Source organism: Neophocaena asiaeorientalis, unplaced genomic scaffold (genome assembly GCF_003031525.2).
Source record: "Neophocaena asiaeorientalis asiaeorientalis breed wild unplaced genomic scaffold, Neophocaena_asiaeorientalis_V1.1 scaffold46, whole genome shotgun sequence".
NCBI lineage: Eukaryota > Metazoa > Chordata > Mammalia > Artiodactyla > Phocoenidae > Neophocaena > Neophocaena asiaeorientalis.
The window spans coordinates 4,410,586-4,427,622 of NW_020175393.1; the positions used below are offsets into that span (position 1 = coordinate 4,410,586).

Below are 17,037 nucleotides of genomic sequence, written 5' to 3' on the forward strand. Positions count from 1 at the left end.
TGGTGATGCTCATAATAGCTCTGGGAAGTAGGAATTATCACTGTCATTTTTCAGATCAGAAAAGTGGGAATCAGGTTAAGTACCTTGCTTAAGGTCACCCAGCCAGAATTGAAACCCAGGTCTATCTCCTTGTTCCTTGCTGTGTCCTATAGAAGACATGGTCTGTTTCTTCAGGTGAAAGTTGTTTTCTAGAAGAAAAGGAAGGCCAGTTTACTTCTAGAACCATTCCAAAGAGAATTAAAACTGCTTTTTCAGGCATTTTGTCAGATGATTTCTGTGCTTCTGCCTTTCTTTAAATTTGTCGTTTATTTACATGATCAAATACTCAGTGTAACAAGCTGATACAGGCTTCCTCCTTCATGCTGCTCCACCTCAGAAGGTTCACGATTTTTGCTTCCTCCTCCTCCCTTCTTCTATCTTGCCCTGTCTGCTGTTACTTCAGTCTCTTTGCCAAGAGAGGATGAATGGAGTGTTTCTTTTCTCCCTCTATATGTTGTTTTAGCTGGATTTTATAAACAACCCACCCACACAGACAAATCATGGCAGTAGAGTTTGTGTGTATGTGTACATTTTACTATTAATTGATTTGGCGTGACTGTTCTTCATGGACCTAATACTTCAGATATTGTCCTGACATTTTTCCCCTCTTCACCCACCGCCCACAGTTTTCCCACCCTTGCCGAGCTCTCTGTTAGTCACGGAGTTAGGCTGGCTTGCCCAGTTTAACTACATTTTTCTCTTTTACACATTTTACAGGAGAAGACCTCTGAACAGATCACACCTTTTACGTGAGCTTTTTCCCGTGTTCACCTACCTGCCGTTTCCGAAAGAAGCCTCCTTGAAAAAGTGCTTCCTTCTTCAACCAGAACCTACTGTGGGGAGTAAGGTAGGAAATTTTGAGAGGACTTGGCTCTAGAATTTTTCTCATTTGGTACCTGGGCTGATGTCATAAAGCCTTCCCTGCGTGTCAACTTAGGGGGTGAATTGAGGGGTCAGCCACATAATCTAAAGTTCTCTCCTCCTCCTGCTTGCCAACAGACCTGACTTTTTACTGAAGACACACTTACAGAAAGTCTAGTTACCTTGCAGATGTATTTCCTGCCCTTAACACCTGGGGGCAAGTTACTTTTCTATATTAAAGGAAGTAAAATCCTAAAAATTTAAGGGTCCTGAGCATTCCGTTAGTCTGACTTCCCTACCTCCAAGTAGAAAGCAGGCAGACTATGAATGAATAGTATGTAAATGAATAGTCCAGCTTACTCATTTTATAGAGAAGGAAACTGAGCCCCAGAGAGATTGTCATTTGCCCAAGGACACAGCAAGTTAATAAGAGGTCTCTCCTCACCCTCCACTCCCAGGTTGGCTTTCCCCAGAAAAACACAAATGAGAAACTTCAGACAGAGAACCGGGAAAGCAAAAAGCTTGGGAGCATGGAGAGGTTTGGGAACAAAAGGGCTGACAAGCCTGTGCCTGAGGCAGGCAGCCCAGTGTGTGTGGCAGTGGTTCTCACCTCAGTCCGTGGCCAGGTACCCAGAGCCCACATTTACCGTCTCTGGGGCCAGCGGACTGGGCATAGGTGTTCTGTGTTTGTGTCTGTTTACTTTTCTCTGAATTGCTCTTTTTTTGAGTCTCATTCCTGAAGAAGGTTTTTGAGCCTGGATTGGTTTGGAATAATTAAAAGGATGAGTTTTCCTTTATTAAAAAATTAAATTTGCTGAACTGTGACCCCTACCCACTCTGGGTTGTGTCTTTAACCTCCTGACACTATTGTTTGGCTCCAATTTGCTGAATCGTGTTAAAGGAATTTCAAAGCCTTTAAAAACAATCATTCCATCTAGAAGTAAGAACTTCTGTCTGCCAGCTGTAGGGTGGAGGTGCTGGGCTGTTGCCTCAGATTTTAAAGAAGTTTATCCTGCTGTTTTCGGCTAGAACTCGGGGCCCTAGTATGATTTCATCTTCATAATTATGATATAATTCTGGGTGAGGGCCTTGATCTTTATCTTGGGTTTTCCCACTTGAACCTTAAGTTAATTTCACCAGTCTGCTTAACAGGGACACCAAGGAGCCCAGCCAAAGGGTTAAATACACAGTTACACAGACTGTCAGAGTCATCTTGTTGCAGTTCTCAAGGATGTTTTGGGAAGGGGAGTGGCCCAAATAGGCAAAAATCCTGAGAGTTTGATTTCTTAGAGCATCTGTTCCCCACCCTGGCCCAGGCTGTCCTTCCTCCACAGCCTTGTTACTCCGCCCTTGGTCCACATCCCTGTGCCCTGGACCCTGGTAAAGTCACATGTCTGTGGGCCCAGAATCCAAGAGGCAGCCTTGGGATAGAAGATAAGCAGTGGGGGCTGATTGTTGAGAGGCCCTGGGGGAAGAGGTGAGGGGTTCCAAGGCCCACTTAACCCACCCCACGGTGTTGCCTAGGGCTGGCCCACTCCATCCCGTTGTCAGTTCCTCCTCATCCTGAATGTGGAGGAACATGGTCCCACCCCCTCTCAGGCCTATATGAAACAGAGATACATCCGCTTATTTTTGTCTTCTGGGATTTTTTCAAGACTGCATATGTCAGGGCTTCTGCCAGTGTTACTACCAGTTAGTCACAGGCCAGCTCAAGACACTAGTCCTCCTTCTGTCACTATAGCAGCAGTTGAAATGGCTCTAGCGTTTCCATGGACACAGAGTCATGGCCAGGGCCTGTGGGAGCAACCAAGAGACCAGGGTTGGGAAGCAGGAGAAGATAGGGCCACATCCCAAGGCTCTAGAGGACCCAAGCGGTGAAGGAAAAACCAGGATGTGGCCCAGGGAGTCAGACTTCTTACCCCTGCTTTATAAGGGCATATAAAGAGCTTCCCTAGAGGGCAGGGGCTGGGAGGAGGGGGAAGAGGGGAGGGAACGGGAGACGCTAGGGTTTTCTCGCACCATCTAGACAGGAAGAGAAGCCTGAGCAAGACCAACCTCTCCCTTTATCTCTACTCCCTGCCCCTCCCCAACCCCAGGGTTCACAGCTCTACCTGGTACACAGCACGTTGCACTTAATGCCTGTTGGTAGCAGTATTATGCCCTCAGCAGTGCAGTAGTTACCTGTGTAGGTGTATATCCTGTTATCTCCTTAGCTTTCAAAATCAGAGGCTGATCTTACTGTCATTAGTTTTTAATCAGTAGCAACATGTATCTGCTCACTTGAGTCTTGCCAAAAAGTATAAACTTGAACTTGCTGCTGTCAAAAGCCTAACAGTAAGTGATAATGTTCCATGGACCGTTGTCCGAAGGATATGCAAACTATCTATCTGGGTCAAACCAGACCCTCAGAAGATTGCCTATTTAGATCACCACGTGTTGGCCTCTGCTAGACTTTTGTTAAAATACAATTAGATACTTCGCCTTTGACCTACTTTGAAACTGTGGCTAGAAATAGTTGTGAATTATGAAGCTCGTGCCGTTTCTGCTACAGGGCTGTCATTGAGGATGGTGCCCACAAAACTACACGACGTCTCTTTAGGAAAAACCATAGAAGAAATCTTACCCTGGTCTCAGTACCAGGAGATGCCATACTTAGGAGAAACTAGTTTGTTTTTGTCTTTTGGACGTAACTGTGAATTGTGTTCTTGGTACTGTTTTCCTCTTTGCTTAGGCTGCGAGGAAGCTCAGAGCCATATGTGTAAGAGTTTTTGTGTATTACTGTCCCATGCTCCGGGGTTTTATTTTGTTTTCCTTTCCTTCCTTTTCTTCCCCCATGTCTTTTCCTCCAGATGCATAGGATGCATGACCTGTTTACCATTGGCAGCGGCGAGGCCATGTTGCAACTCATCCCTCCCTTCCAGTGCCGAAGACATTGCCAGTCCATGGCGATGCCACTAGAGCCAGGGGATATTGGTAGGTGGAGCCTCCGGCGGGCAAGGTCACTGGAGGGTCTTTTTACTTTTTAACTCAAAAAACATTCTAAAAATTAAATATTGCCTTCACAAAAATTCATTAAGTAGAGTCAAAAATAGCCTTCTTGGGCTTCCCTGGTGGCGCAGTGGTTGAGAGTCCGCCTGCCGATGCAGGGGACGCGGGTTCGTGCCCCGGTCCGGGAAGATCCCACGTGCCGCGGAGCATCTTTTATTAAAAAGGTCAATATTTATGCTCAGATGTAATGAGAAGTAATGAGAAAATGTAGCAGAGAGAAATGTCTTGTATGCACATTTAGAATGTATGTGTCCATTGGCTTTATTTATTTATTTATTTGGCCACACCACGTGGCTTGTGGGATTTTAGTTCCCCGACCAGGGATCGAACCCAGTTTCTCAGCAGTGAGAGCATGGAGTCCTAACCACTGGACTGCCAGGGAATTCCCTCCATTGGCTTTAGAGATTTCAATTTAGAAAGAATTATTATGGGGAGTATTTAGAGTGATCCTTTATTTTACGGATAAGGAGATTGAGATCCAGAGAGGAGAGGTGACCACCTCAAGGCCCCACCATCAGTTAGGCAAAGCATCAGTGTTAAGTGACTCCTTTCACTGAGTCAGGCCAGAGGAGGTACAGTTCAGATTTGAGGAAAGCCTTTCTGTGCCTATTTTGCTAATAAAATGATGCAGGCAGTATGTAAGGGCAGCAGCCACCCAAGGAAATACTACCCTCCGTGTGTGTCCCACAGCCAGGTCACAGCCTCACAGTCATCACTCACCCTTGGCTCCATGATTTCCCAATGTGACTTGTTCTGTACCTGATATTCTAAAAATCCGTTCCAAAGAAACAGCCTTGAATCAACTGCTGTCAGTAGCTGTCAGTTTGACAGTGGAATTTCCTTGGCAGAAGCACATAAATCAGCAAGCATCACCATCATCCTCCTTGTTTTTCTTGCCTCACAAAACCTAGGGGAGCCCTGGAGTTCCTGGCAGAGCCCAGACTGGTTTTCCAGTTGATTTCTTTTAATTTTATCTATTCGGAGGATCCCAATCCCTAGAAACCTCTCATCTCATTTGGAGGTCGGATGCAGACTGCGAACTGCCAAACTTTAACCCAACCAAGTTACATAACTTTTATTTCCACTTAAAAATGAAAAAATAAAAATAATGCACAAATTAAGCATTAACCGATAATGGAGCACAGCTGGTCTGGCCCTTGAGACTTACTGCGGAAAAGAGAATTCTTATGTGGAAATTATTCCAAAACCATCTTCCTTTAGTGGAGTGACGCTGCACAAGTCTGTATGGCATTCCGGGTTTGGAGTGTGTAGTTGTGCTTAAAAAAGTTTCTGTCTTATGTTCTACAAACGCCTGACAGTTCAGACAACTACAGAAACACTTTAGTTATCCAAATTCCATGTTTTCGGCTCCCACAAGCATCCAGAATGCCAATTATAGAATTAGGGAAAAAGAAAAAAAGATGGTGAGTGGCAGTGATCCAAGAAGCTGTGCGCCACAAAGGCTGCCGCGGCTGGTCCAGAACAGCTTAAAATCCAGAGCCTGATGCTTGTTGTGCTGTGACCGGCAGACTGCTGACCAGAGGGGAAGGAGCCCTGTGGTCGGCAGTGTCCATGAAGGCCAGCACATGACAGGAACGTCGAGAACTAATGGAGACCGACCAGAGCAAGGGGAAGCGGGCAAGTCAGGAGAAGAGTGGAGGTGGAGAGGGCGGAGGAGGACAGTGGACACTTGAAGCAGCGGCAGAAATAGCAGTGGCCGCAGCTGCCACAGTGAAAAATGAGGGCAAGATAGCAGACCCTGACAGTGGAGACTAATTTAGTGGCTGTAGGACAGGTGGCAGCTCCTGCACCTAAGAGACCCTTAAGAATAGCACTGTGACAAGCAGGTTCTGTGTTTTTTGACAAAATAAGCATTATCCTGTGAAAGCGGAGGGGAAGGGGATCACCAGAAAACCTGTGACGGGCGGCGTTTGCAAGAATGACGTGGGTGTCAGTCAGGCATCAGAGGTTGATGCTGGTGAGCCCACACACCTGTCATGATGGTACAGTCACGGCTCGTAGTAACCTTTCTGGAGTCACCAAGTAGAGGGCACATCTGTTCAGCGCTGTCAGTTTAAAGATGGGTGGTATATATCATTCTCTAGAAATGTTTCCATCAGGAAGTTATTGAAGTGTTAAAATTGTGTAACTTTACCTTCCTAGCCTATTCGTATCGCTCAAATGATATAGGTCAGTGTTTCCTAATCGATTCTTCGGATCACTCATGACCCTAGGGGGCAAACAGGAACCCCTTGGAAAGACCTTTGGCAAATAGGGCTCTTGAGTCATTGACTTTGGGAAATGCCTGTCTTGTTGAAACATAGTATACATTAGTGTACAAAAGGCTCTGAGAAGCCTTGGAGAAATCCAGTGTTTTTCAAACTTACTTGACCAGGGAACCCTTTTTCCTTGGACTATTTTATGGGATGCTACTGTCTGCAGAATACAATTTAGGAAATACTGGTTTGGGTTAATCTGGAGATTCTGTAATGAGACCATATTATGTATAACCTCAGGAGAATTGGATAGGGGGTCCTGGCGCCCCTCAGAACCCGTTCTGTCTTCTTGCTGGAAAAAATGAGACCTGAGAATTGATGTCCCATATCAGCCTTATCTAGAGCATCCTGCTTTTGTAAAACTGCTGAATGGTGATTCACAATTACCCAGGCGAGGGCTGGTGGTGAAGCACTTTGGTTCATAGTGGCTCCCACTGGCTGTCAGGTTACAGAGAGGACTGATAATAACTGGGGATACTTATGCCAGGAAGAGCTAAAAGACCTCCAGAGCAAGCACTGCCTCTGAGTCTGTAGGTGAATCTGAGGGCAGCTCTGGTGGACCTGCCTTGCTCGTGCCCACAGGTAGGCCTGACATTCACATGCTTTCCTTGTTCGTGTCTCCCTTCAAGGCTATGCTGGCGCCACCCACTGGAAGGTCTACATTATAGCCAGAGGGGTCCAGCCTTTGGTCATTTGTGATGGAACCACCCTCTCAGAACTGTAGGAAACAGAACTAAAGGAACAGGTTTGAGAGCTGAAGACCGGATCGAAAGGGGGAAAATAAAAACAAAAAACGATGAAACCACTTTCCAGGGGTTGGTTGCTTAGTTGCCTGCCCTGTGCATGCGTGTGTGAGCCAGTTGTGTGCAGGAAGCAAAGGCCAGAGCCCAGCCCTCCCAACTCTTCCAGCCCAGCTGCTTGGCCAGGACCTTGCCAATACCCATCTGTGAGAGACCGGCCTCTTCCAGGCCTTTTGGCACCAAAGCCTTGAGGCTGCCCTTCAGGCAGGAAGCACGGGTGATACCTTCCCTCACTTGCATGACATGATCCCCTCTGCTGGCTCCCTGGCCACGAGAGGGCAGTCACCAGGTCCTGACTTTAGAGCCATCCTCTACCAGGTGGGCCTGCCTGTCCTCTCTTCCTGGTCACACCACCCTGTACTTTTTTTGGAAAGCCATGGATGATTAAAGAAGTCATTGCAGTTTCCCAAGCAGAATGGAATCTAGAACCGGTGAAAAAGGATCAAATAACCTCAAATTGCACTCAAGAAGTGCACTTCTTTCCCAGTGTCCATGGCTCTTGGAGTATCAGCGATGCCAGGTCGGAGTCTGATTGTAATTGAAATGGTAATTCCTAAGGTAATTCTTGTCTCCATTCTATCAGTTCTTATGCCTCTCCCCTCCCTCCGCTTCTCCCTTGCGTATCTGGATGGCTTCTCAGAAGTTGGGCTCCTGGTCCCCCTCCCTTGGATGGGCCAGCGCCCTTTACTGCTGAGGCAGCACTGCTCTTGTCAGCTCTGTTGCTTTTACCAAATGTCTTCGGAGGGGGAGAGGGTGCCTCCCCGGGTTTGATCTTTAGGGTCCAACTTTCTGCAGGAAAGATGTTTTACAGACGTGTCAAGCTGATGTTGTAATGTGGTTGGGGAAGGAACTCCAGACCCAGAGTCTTGGCCAGCTGGGCGTACGACTGTGTGACCCTCTGTCTTGAAATGATTTCTCTCTCTGTACTGGGAGCCAAGGTGAGGTGTTTTTATTTTTTGTGAAATTATAAAATCATGTTCTTTTGATTGGATGATTCACTATGCTCATTGTTTTCCCCAAGTGCTTTTAGTGTGTCTTGAGTGTGTAAAGAAGGACACTCTTTTCTTGTTTCCTTTTTCCCTTTATTATTCCTTTATCGACTCTTAAAAATCTGGCTTCTGAAAATGCCATTGCCAAGTTGAAGAAAAAGCAAACCACACTGCAGCCCTGGTTCTGAACTGCAGAAATCAAACAGATACTGGAGGTGTCTGTGTCGAGTTACAGACCAGAGGCAGACAGTGGTGAGGGAAGAGGGTGGGTGTGACTCCTTATGGGGTCTTCTTCATCCTTGCAGGCACCCCTGCACCTTGTCCCCAGGCCCTGTTTCTCTACACTCTCACAAGGAGCAGTGAGGATCGTCAGGTGCTTGAGTGGCCTGTGTGTGGGCTTGTAAAGGACGTGGAGGGTTCGCAGAGTCCAGGGTGGAAAAGCTCAGAGCCTCCTCCACGGTCTTGAGTGAAACTAGGATGAATTGTATCTGAGGGAATTTTTCCTTAAAAGAATCAGGCCTTGTGTGAATTGATACAGGAAAAACAAAACTTTGTGTCCATATGAAAGTCATGCTGCTAAGCAGTTAAAATTTAAGAGGTTTTAGATCAGAGAGATCATTTGGAGGCCAGCTTTGTGCAAGTTTTTCGAGCCTTTTCAGTGTCCTTACCCCTACTGCATAAGGGGAAGGTTTATACGTAAACAAGTTCTTTAGAGGCCTCTCAGCGTTTTTCTTAAATTAGGTCCTCTGGATTAACAAAAGACAGGGTTCCTTAGGAGCAAAGCAACTGTTTTGTTGATGGAAATTTCTGTTTTTATGAATTACCCTGTGTTCCTTCCCCATTTTACTCCAGCCCTTTACACCTTAAATGTTCATAAAATACCTTCCTCAGCTCAAAACTGAAAAACCGTTGTATGTGTTGGTGTTCTGAGTCATCCTCTGGGAGGTCCCCTGAGCTGTCTACAGTTCAACAAAGAATGGTATGGCAGCAGATAAGTAGAGACTTTTTAAAATCATTTAAAAATCTGTCCAGTTCAGAATTGAATATAGATTTATGTTAGGGGAGAAGTTCTCCAAAGAGGTTTTCCACTTTTAATTACTGGATACTGAGAAGTAATTCACCTTTTTCTCAAGGTAATTCTGAAAAGCAGAATCTACCACTGACCAGTCAATGATCAATGGGTTGCCAGCCAATTCCTTTCTAGTTATCCAAGTCTTTGTGTGAGGGTGCCGCAGGATCTCCCCTGCTCACCTAGCTCTCAGCTCCTCCATTGAAGCAGCAAAAGTCCCTCCACGTTTCCTGGTGTGGGAAAAGGGTCATAAAGATGAGGAAACAGGGTCGGGGGGCTGGTGGGACCACATAACTCCCCATCTCTACCACCACGGTAAGAGCAAAACCGCAGAGCTTGCTTTAAACAGAGGGACTTGCTCTCGTGAATTTGAGTTGTTTAGTAAGAGGTCACATGGCGGTGACCTCCGCACATGGGTTAGGTTCCCTTTCTTGTCAGTTCCCAGAGCAGAGGCTCGTGTCCCCAGAATTCAGCTCTCAGGGGAGAAAGGCTGCTTTGGCACCAGTTTGAAGTATTACATCCAGGTGTCCTGAGGTCCCCAGGAGTCAGGTGTTGAACAGACTCTACACCTGTTCTGGCTTATGAAGAGAGGTAGAACTTATCCTCGCCACTCTCAATTTTTCAAGGAAAGGAGAGAGTGAAATAACTGGTTTATGAAAACAGAATCTGCCTCTTTGGCAAAATACAAAACGTCTGTGAAGTGGACAAATTTGGGGTCATTTTCTGAGAGAAAGAAATAGTAACATTTGTCCAGTCCATTCCAGCTTGAGTGTCTCGAGGGGCTTCCCTGGTGGCACAGTGGTTTAGAATCCGCCTGCCAATGCAGGGGACATGGGTTCGAGCCCTGGTCTGGGAAGATTCCACATGCCGCAGAGCAACTAAGCCCGTGCACCACAACTACTGAGCCCGTGCGCCACAACTACTGAGCCTGCGCGCCTAGAGCCCGTGCTCCGCAACAAGGAGAAGCCACCGCAATGAGAAGCCCATGCACCACAGAGAAAAGTAGCCCCTGCTCGCTACAACTAGAGACAGCCCGCGCACAGCAACGAAGACCCAACACAGCCAAAAAAAAAATTAATTAATTAAAAAAGTGTCTCGATACACATGATCTCTGATCTTTTGTCAGTCCTGTAAAGCAGGTATTAGATCCTCATTTTACAAGTAAAGAAACAGGACAGTCCTGGGGCTGAGGACTGCCCTGTAGATGGCTGGTTCCACCAATAATGGTTCCACATTATTTTCCTGCTACAGCAAGTATGGTGCCCAGGAATGAAGCTGTGGGTTTAATTGACTCAGGTGTGCCCAGCCAGGTAGGAGAACCTAGGGGCAGGGTCAGCAAGCCGGGAACTCTTCAGGGTTTGTTTTCAAAACTGTTTTAGCCAGAAATGGAGAGAATCTAACAGATGACTTTTGTAAAAAGCCTTTCACTTTTTCCCTCTCCATCTGAAAGCTCTTTTAAGAGTGAACGTGGCTGGAACACAACCATGTCCAGCCATCTTCCCATCACCACAAGTTTCCAGATGTGTGACCAGAAGAAGGACTCTGCCCAATTCCGGTTGTGGGTCCCCTTGGAGTTTACATCACTTGTTTTTGAGTTCTCGGTTTTCTATTCCCTTCTTCCAAAACCCAGCATACACCTCAGCGTAGGAACAATTATTTTAAAACAAAATAGTTCTTCAGCTGCAGGTGATAGCCTCAATCATTTTAATACAGTCTAGATGGTATTTTGCTCATTAACCAGTGCCTTCCATAGTGAAAATTCAAAACCTCAAAGCAGATGTTTGCTTCTCATCTAATCCTTGTCCAGCAGAAGGCCAGGTCGTAGGGGAAAGTGAAGTCTGGTTGCAAGGAGAAAGATGCTCTTGTCTACCTTTTGAGAATCAATTATTAAACAGGAATCTCTTAGGCTTTTGAGTTCTCCTATCGATGGAAGAAAAACTCTCCTGAGTTACAAGTTCCACACTCATTAACTTTCATTTTTAAACTTTTTCACCCACTAAAATTGGTTGAAGGACGGGAGTGCCAGAGATGTGCTTTAAAATAGCATTTTGAAAAAAAAAAAAAAAAAATAGCATTTTGGTTTGAGAGTCTCTCCACGTTTGGACCTGGATGTATTGGGTCCAGAGCAGACGCATATCTGAGCCAGGAGGCTATGAAGGTCAGGCGCTTATGGAGAGAGCCCTGTCACAAATGAAAAATGGGAGGCTCTGGGAATGTGCTGTGTCGCCATCAGCCTCCCCATATCTCAAGCAGCTTCTTCTGCAAAAGCATCTCAGAGAAGATGGACGGGCGGTCTCCCTTGTGCACCATATCCGAGTCCACCCACTGGGCGCAACGTGGCTTTAAGTGCTGGCCTTGGTGAGAAACCTTCCAGCCAGCTCGTCTATGGTCCAGGTCCTCTAGTGTCTGGTTTCCCTGTCCTGCGTAATTTAAGCATTAGAGCTATAAATCTGTCATTTCTCCCTCTCTGGAGACTGTGAAATGTCCAGCCCTCTTCAGAATAGTAGAGAGAAGAAATGTTAACTGCAAGTAGAGGCCTGGAACTGTCCAGACATGGTGGGGCTGCCCACAGGCCATTCCTCCTGTCTTCATGCAGCTGAAATCTGTCAGTCAGCCCACATCAATCCAAGAGTGAGCCACAGCTGCAAGCACCTGTGCTGAGGAGGGAAACCAATTTAGAGTTTCAGACAGAAATTGGAGTGTCGGGACATCTGCTTTGTGCCAGGCATAATTGTCCTCATTGTTCCTAACAACAGCTCTGTGGGGTAGGTGAGGTCAGCAGTGTCCCACCCTTCAAACTTCAGCCCCTCAGAGCACTTCAGCCTTTCAAGGAACAAACTCGCACTTAACCTATGAAAATTGGTGACGGAAACTGACAGACCTGTGGCATTCCCAGAGAAGCCCCAGCCTCATAGGCGACTTTCCCTCCAAACTTCTTTCCATAGTTTCACCCTCAGAAAAGTGCTGGCTGTGGTCTCTTCCTCCCCCTCCCTCCTGGGGAAAGGTCAGTAACAGACGCCTAGGCTGGGGGAGAACACTGGAGAGGCAAAGGGAAGCAGGAACTCAGTGCTCAGCCTCTTCCCCGCCGCCATGAGGGACGGGAGCCAGGACGGCTGCAGCTCGTCTTCAGGGAACCAGGGTGGTGGGCCTGGGTGGTCCCAGTGAGCAGAGGAAGGGGGACACCTGTCCTGCCACGAGTGCTCCAAATGGTCTAAGCTCTTACTCTGTGTTCAGTGTGGAATGTTGACCATAACTTAATGTCCTGCAAACTTGTAAAGAATGTATGTAAATTAAAGTTTTATGTAACAAAAATTTTTACTCTTTGCAATTAAAAGTGTGTACGTTGGTTGATAAGAACTTTCCTGTACTTGATGTCATTCTTTGGTTTCCAGTTTTCTCTTCACCCGTAACTCGGAGACTAGTAGCCACATCCTACTCGTGAGGCAGGCCTCAAGGCTCTTCTGTGGGCCTCCGGGTTACCTGTCCACATGGGCCTTGGTCCTTCTGACACCTACACCCGGCTTTGTACTCGCCTGCGTTCACAGATTCTTCTGTTATCCCTGTTCTAACCCTTTGCCCACAGTGACTTCTGATCTCCTGTTCCATGAGTTCTCAAATCTCAGTCCTCCTGTTAATACTCTCCCCTGTTCTTGCACTTTGCCCAAAATTCAAATGAGACCCTCAACGTCATTTTCCTTCTCCCAGACGGCTGCACACGGCCCAGGTGCCCTCACAGTGTCACTTCATCCGTGGATGTCCTTGGTCCTTGCAGGAGGACAGCAAGGCCCCCTTGCTGGCTCACCCCCGCTGCCACAAGATTAGGGCCACTCAGCACTCAACTCAATCGAGATTTGATTTAAGTCATTTTTGTGTGTTCATTTTTTTATAATTTCTTTTTAATATATGCATAGTTTTATATAAATGCATAAATATGGCCATTTCTTATATAGTGTTTAGTGTCCTGTTTTCTTTTATTACTTGCTGCACCCTTCTCCCTCTCCTCCTCCTCATCCCTCCCCCTTCCCATGTCAGGTAAATGTAATATATACACAGCCATACCCTGCCATGTATCTTTCCACACGTTCTTCCTTGTTCTCTAATCACAATCAGAAATCATAAGATTTTTGTCATTGCTTTGCCAATATTGGGATCATATTACGGGCACTTGATGTTTCTTGCTTTTCTTACTCAGTACCCCACAGAGTTCTCTTCAAGTCAGCTGGCATAGCTCTCTAATCCATTCTTTTTAATGGGTAATATTCCATGGTATGAATTCAACCGTTGTCTTGTTGGTAAATCACATCCTGTTAAATGATTATCCGGATTATAAGTCAAGAAGTCTGCAGTTAATTTTTAAAATACTTGTTTTTTAAAAATGTATATCCCTTCTCATTTGCTCCAAGTCTCATGTAGGTTCTTCAAAAATTATCCCATTCCACAGTGCTATTCATTTACCTGCTTGAAAACTGCACTTCAACATAAATAAATAGGTAGATAGATAAATAAATAAAAGTAAGGCTTGATTCCATGTAAAAAGGTGGCAGAGTTGCCTGTTTTCAGTCCTCTTCTTTCTCAATCCCTCTGTAGCCCTTGACACTGACCTGTGGAAAACACCTCCCTCCCTCGGCTTCTGTGAAACTTACTACTCCCCTCCTGAACCTCCTCTTTCCGCTTGTCTCCGCTGTAGGATCTTCTGCCTGTCTCTGAAACACTGGTCTCCCCTACCAGTCTGCCCTTGGGTTCTCCTCTTTTCTTTCTCCCTGGGAGAGATCTCAACTCTGTGCTTTACCTTCCACCCATGGGCAACCTCCGTGCCCAGCCCACTTCTCACTTGAGCTCTAGTCCTGTAAATCCAAGTGTCAGGAGCTCATCTCCATCAGCTGTCTCCCAAAGCACCTCTACTTCTGGTCAGGACCAAGCTCTGGAGCGTTTGCCTCCGTGTCACATGTCCAACCCCCTGGCTACTGCCTCAGTTTAGAACCTTGCTGTTTCACTCCTAGGCTTTGCCAGTAATTGCCTAATATGTTTCTCTTTCTTTTTTGGCTGTGAATTCATGACTTTATTTTTTTTCCAGTTTTTTTTTAATTGGAGTATAATTGCTTTACCATGTTGTGTTAGTTTCTGCTGTACAATGAAGTGAATCAGCTGTATATATACCTATATCCCCTCCCTCTATTTCTCACGCACATCCTACCATCCCAATTCACCGTCCACTTAGCTGCTGCAGTGATCTTTCTAAAGCACGTGTCACTTCACTTCCGTGCTCAGCACTCCTCAATGGCTCTCCCTTACCCACAAGACAAGAAGTCCTGGCTGGCCCCTCCAGCCTCATTCCACTTCTTGGCTTTGCCTCCCCTCCTCATCTCCTGTGTCCCACCTCTACTAGACCATCCATAATTCCTGGAAGCATCCAGGCTATGTGTGTGTTTTGTGTGTGTGTGTGTGTGTTAAGAGCAGTTTTAGGTTCATAGCAAAACTGAACAAAAAGTTCAGAGAGTTCCCGTATACCCCCGGTCCCACACAGGCACAGCTTCCCCACCACTGACTTCCTGCACCACAGTGGTACATCTGTCACAGTCAGTGAACCTACACTGGCACATCATCACCCAGAATCCATAGTCCATTTGCATTAGGGGTCACACTTGGTGTTCTACATTCTGTGGGTTTGGACAAATGTATACTGACATGTATCCATCATTATAGTATCATACACAATATAATATATAGAATAGTTTCACTGCCCTAAAAAATACTCTGTGCTCTGCCACTTCAACCCTCCCTCCCTGTTAACCCCTGGCCACCACTGATCTTTTTACTGTCTCCATAGTTCTGCCTTTTCCAGAGTGTCATATAGTTGACATCAATCACACAATATGTAGCCTTTTCAGATTGGCTTCTTTCACTTAGAAATATGCATTTGAGTTTTCTCCATGTCTTTTCATAGCTTGAAAGCTCATTTCTTTTTAGTGCTGAATGATATTCCATTGAATGTACCACAGTTTATCCATTCACCTACTTGGTTGCTTCCAAGTTTTGGCAATTATGAGTAAAGCTTCTATGAACATCCATGTGCAGTTTTTTGTAGGGACATAAGTTTTCAAGTCCTTTGGGTAATACCCAAAAAGCACAATTGCTGGATCGTATGATAAGAGTAATGTTTAGTTTTGTAAGAAACTGCCAAGCTCTTATAAAATGTCTGTACCATTTTGCACTTCCACTGATAATGAATGAGTTCCTGTGCTCTTCATCCTAATCAGCATTAGGTGTTGTCAGCGTTCTGGATTTTGGCCAGTTTAATAGTTGTATAGTGATACCTCATTGTTTTAATTTGCAATTCCCTATAACATGATGTTGAACATCTTTTCATATGCTTACTTGCCATCTGTGTATCTTCTTCAGTGAGGTGTCTGTTCAGACCTTGGCCCATTTTGTAATCAGGTAGTTCATTTTTTTATTGTTGAGTTTTAAGACTATGTATATTTCGGATAATAGTCCTTGATCAAACATATGTTTCATAAATATTTTCTCCCATTGGTGGCTTGTCTTCTCATTCTCTTGACATTATCTTTCACAGTGCAGAAATTCAAAATTTTAATGAAGTCCAGCCTATCAATTGTTTCTTTCATGGATCATGCCTCTAGTGTTGTATCCAAAAAGTCATCCCCATACCCAAGGTCACCTAGGTTTTCACCTATGTTATCTTCTAGGAGTTTTATAGTTTTGCATTTTACATTTAGGTCCATAACCCATTTTGAGTTAATTTTTATGAAGGGTATAAGGTCTGGGTCTAGATTCTTTTTTTTTTTTTTTTGCGTTACGCGGGCCTCTCACCGCTGTGGCCTCTCCCGTCGCGGAGCACAGGCTCCGGACACGCAGGCTCAGCGGCCATGGCTCACGGGCCCAGCCGCTCCGCGGCATGTGGGATCTTCCTGGACCGGGGCACGAACCCACATCCCCTGCACCGGCAGGCGGACTCTCAACCACTGCGCCACCAGGGAAGCCCTAGATTCATTTTTTGGCGTGTGGGTGTCCAGTTCTTTCAGCACCATTTGTTGAAAATACTATCTTTGCTTCATTGTATTGCCTTTGCTCATTCGTCAAAGATCAATTTGCCATATTTATGTGGATCTATTTCTGGGCTTCCTACTCTGCTCTATTGATACTTTGTCTCTTCTTTTTCCAATACCACATTGTTTTGATTACTGTAGCTTTATAGTAAGTCTTGAGGTCCAGTATTGTCAGTTGTCTGACTTTATTCTTCTCCAATATTGAGTTGGCTATTCTGGGTCCTTTGCCTTTCGTAAACTTCAGAATCAGTTTGTCAAAATTCACAAAATAACTTGCTGGAATTTTGATTGAGATTGTGTTGACTCTGCAGATCTAGTTGCATCCAGGTTGTTTTAAATTAGAAGTTATAATTCCTATCCCATGATAATATTTTTATACTCCAATATGTCCTTTTTGCTCAGTTTGAATTCCATTGTATTAGGGCACATTCCTTCAACATGACACATGTACTTTAGGCTTTCTTAATAAATCAAACTGACAAGCCTCTAGGTACCATGTAGATATTTCACCAATCTTATTTTTTCATAATAATGACTTTATTATTTCTATAAAAATGATTCATCTTATAAAGAATTGAAGACAGTTTGAGTGATCTTATGAAAACCTCCACCCAGCGATAACTACTGACTTTAGGTGAACAGCATTCTAGGTATCTCGAGGGTATTTCTAGTTAGAAGGCCAGATAGAAATGCTTTTATTAAAATGGGCCCAGTCATGCCATTTAAAGAATAAAAACACTACATCAATTTTATGTGAATGTAACAGAAGAAAAAGAAAGTGAAGTAGACATTTCTTTCCCACACACACAAAAAATTAATTCTTAAAAGATCTCTGTGAAGTTAAGATGATGAGAAACATTGAGAAACTACAGCTGTTCTTAATAAGGT

At 45.1% G+C, this 17,037-nt stretch overlaps 1 protein-coding gene across 4 annotated transcripts in view; it reads left to right on the plus strand.

Annotated features, from left to right (window-relative positions):
• CUNH6orf89 (chromosome unknown C6orf89 homolog) overlaps positions 1 to 7,029 on the plus strand; it is a 28,756-nt gene extending 21,727 nt beyond the window's left edge. For all 4 annotated transcript variants that reach the window (XM_024766044.1, XM_024766047.1, XM_024766046.1 and 1 more), the window contains 3 exons: positions 757 to 886; positions 3,750 to 3,873; positions 6,854 to 7,029. In XM_024766044.1, coding sequence (XP_024621812.1) covers positions 757 to 886; positions 3,750 to 3,873; positions 6,854 to 6,948 — 349 coding nt within the window. In that variant the 3' untranslated portion in view covers positions 6,949 to 7,029. The remainder of the gene's footprint in view (positions 1 to 756; positions 887 to 3,749; positions 3,874 to 6,853) is intronic.
• Positions 7,030 to 17,037: the final 10,008 nt, after the last annotated feature.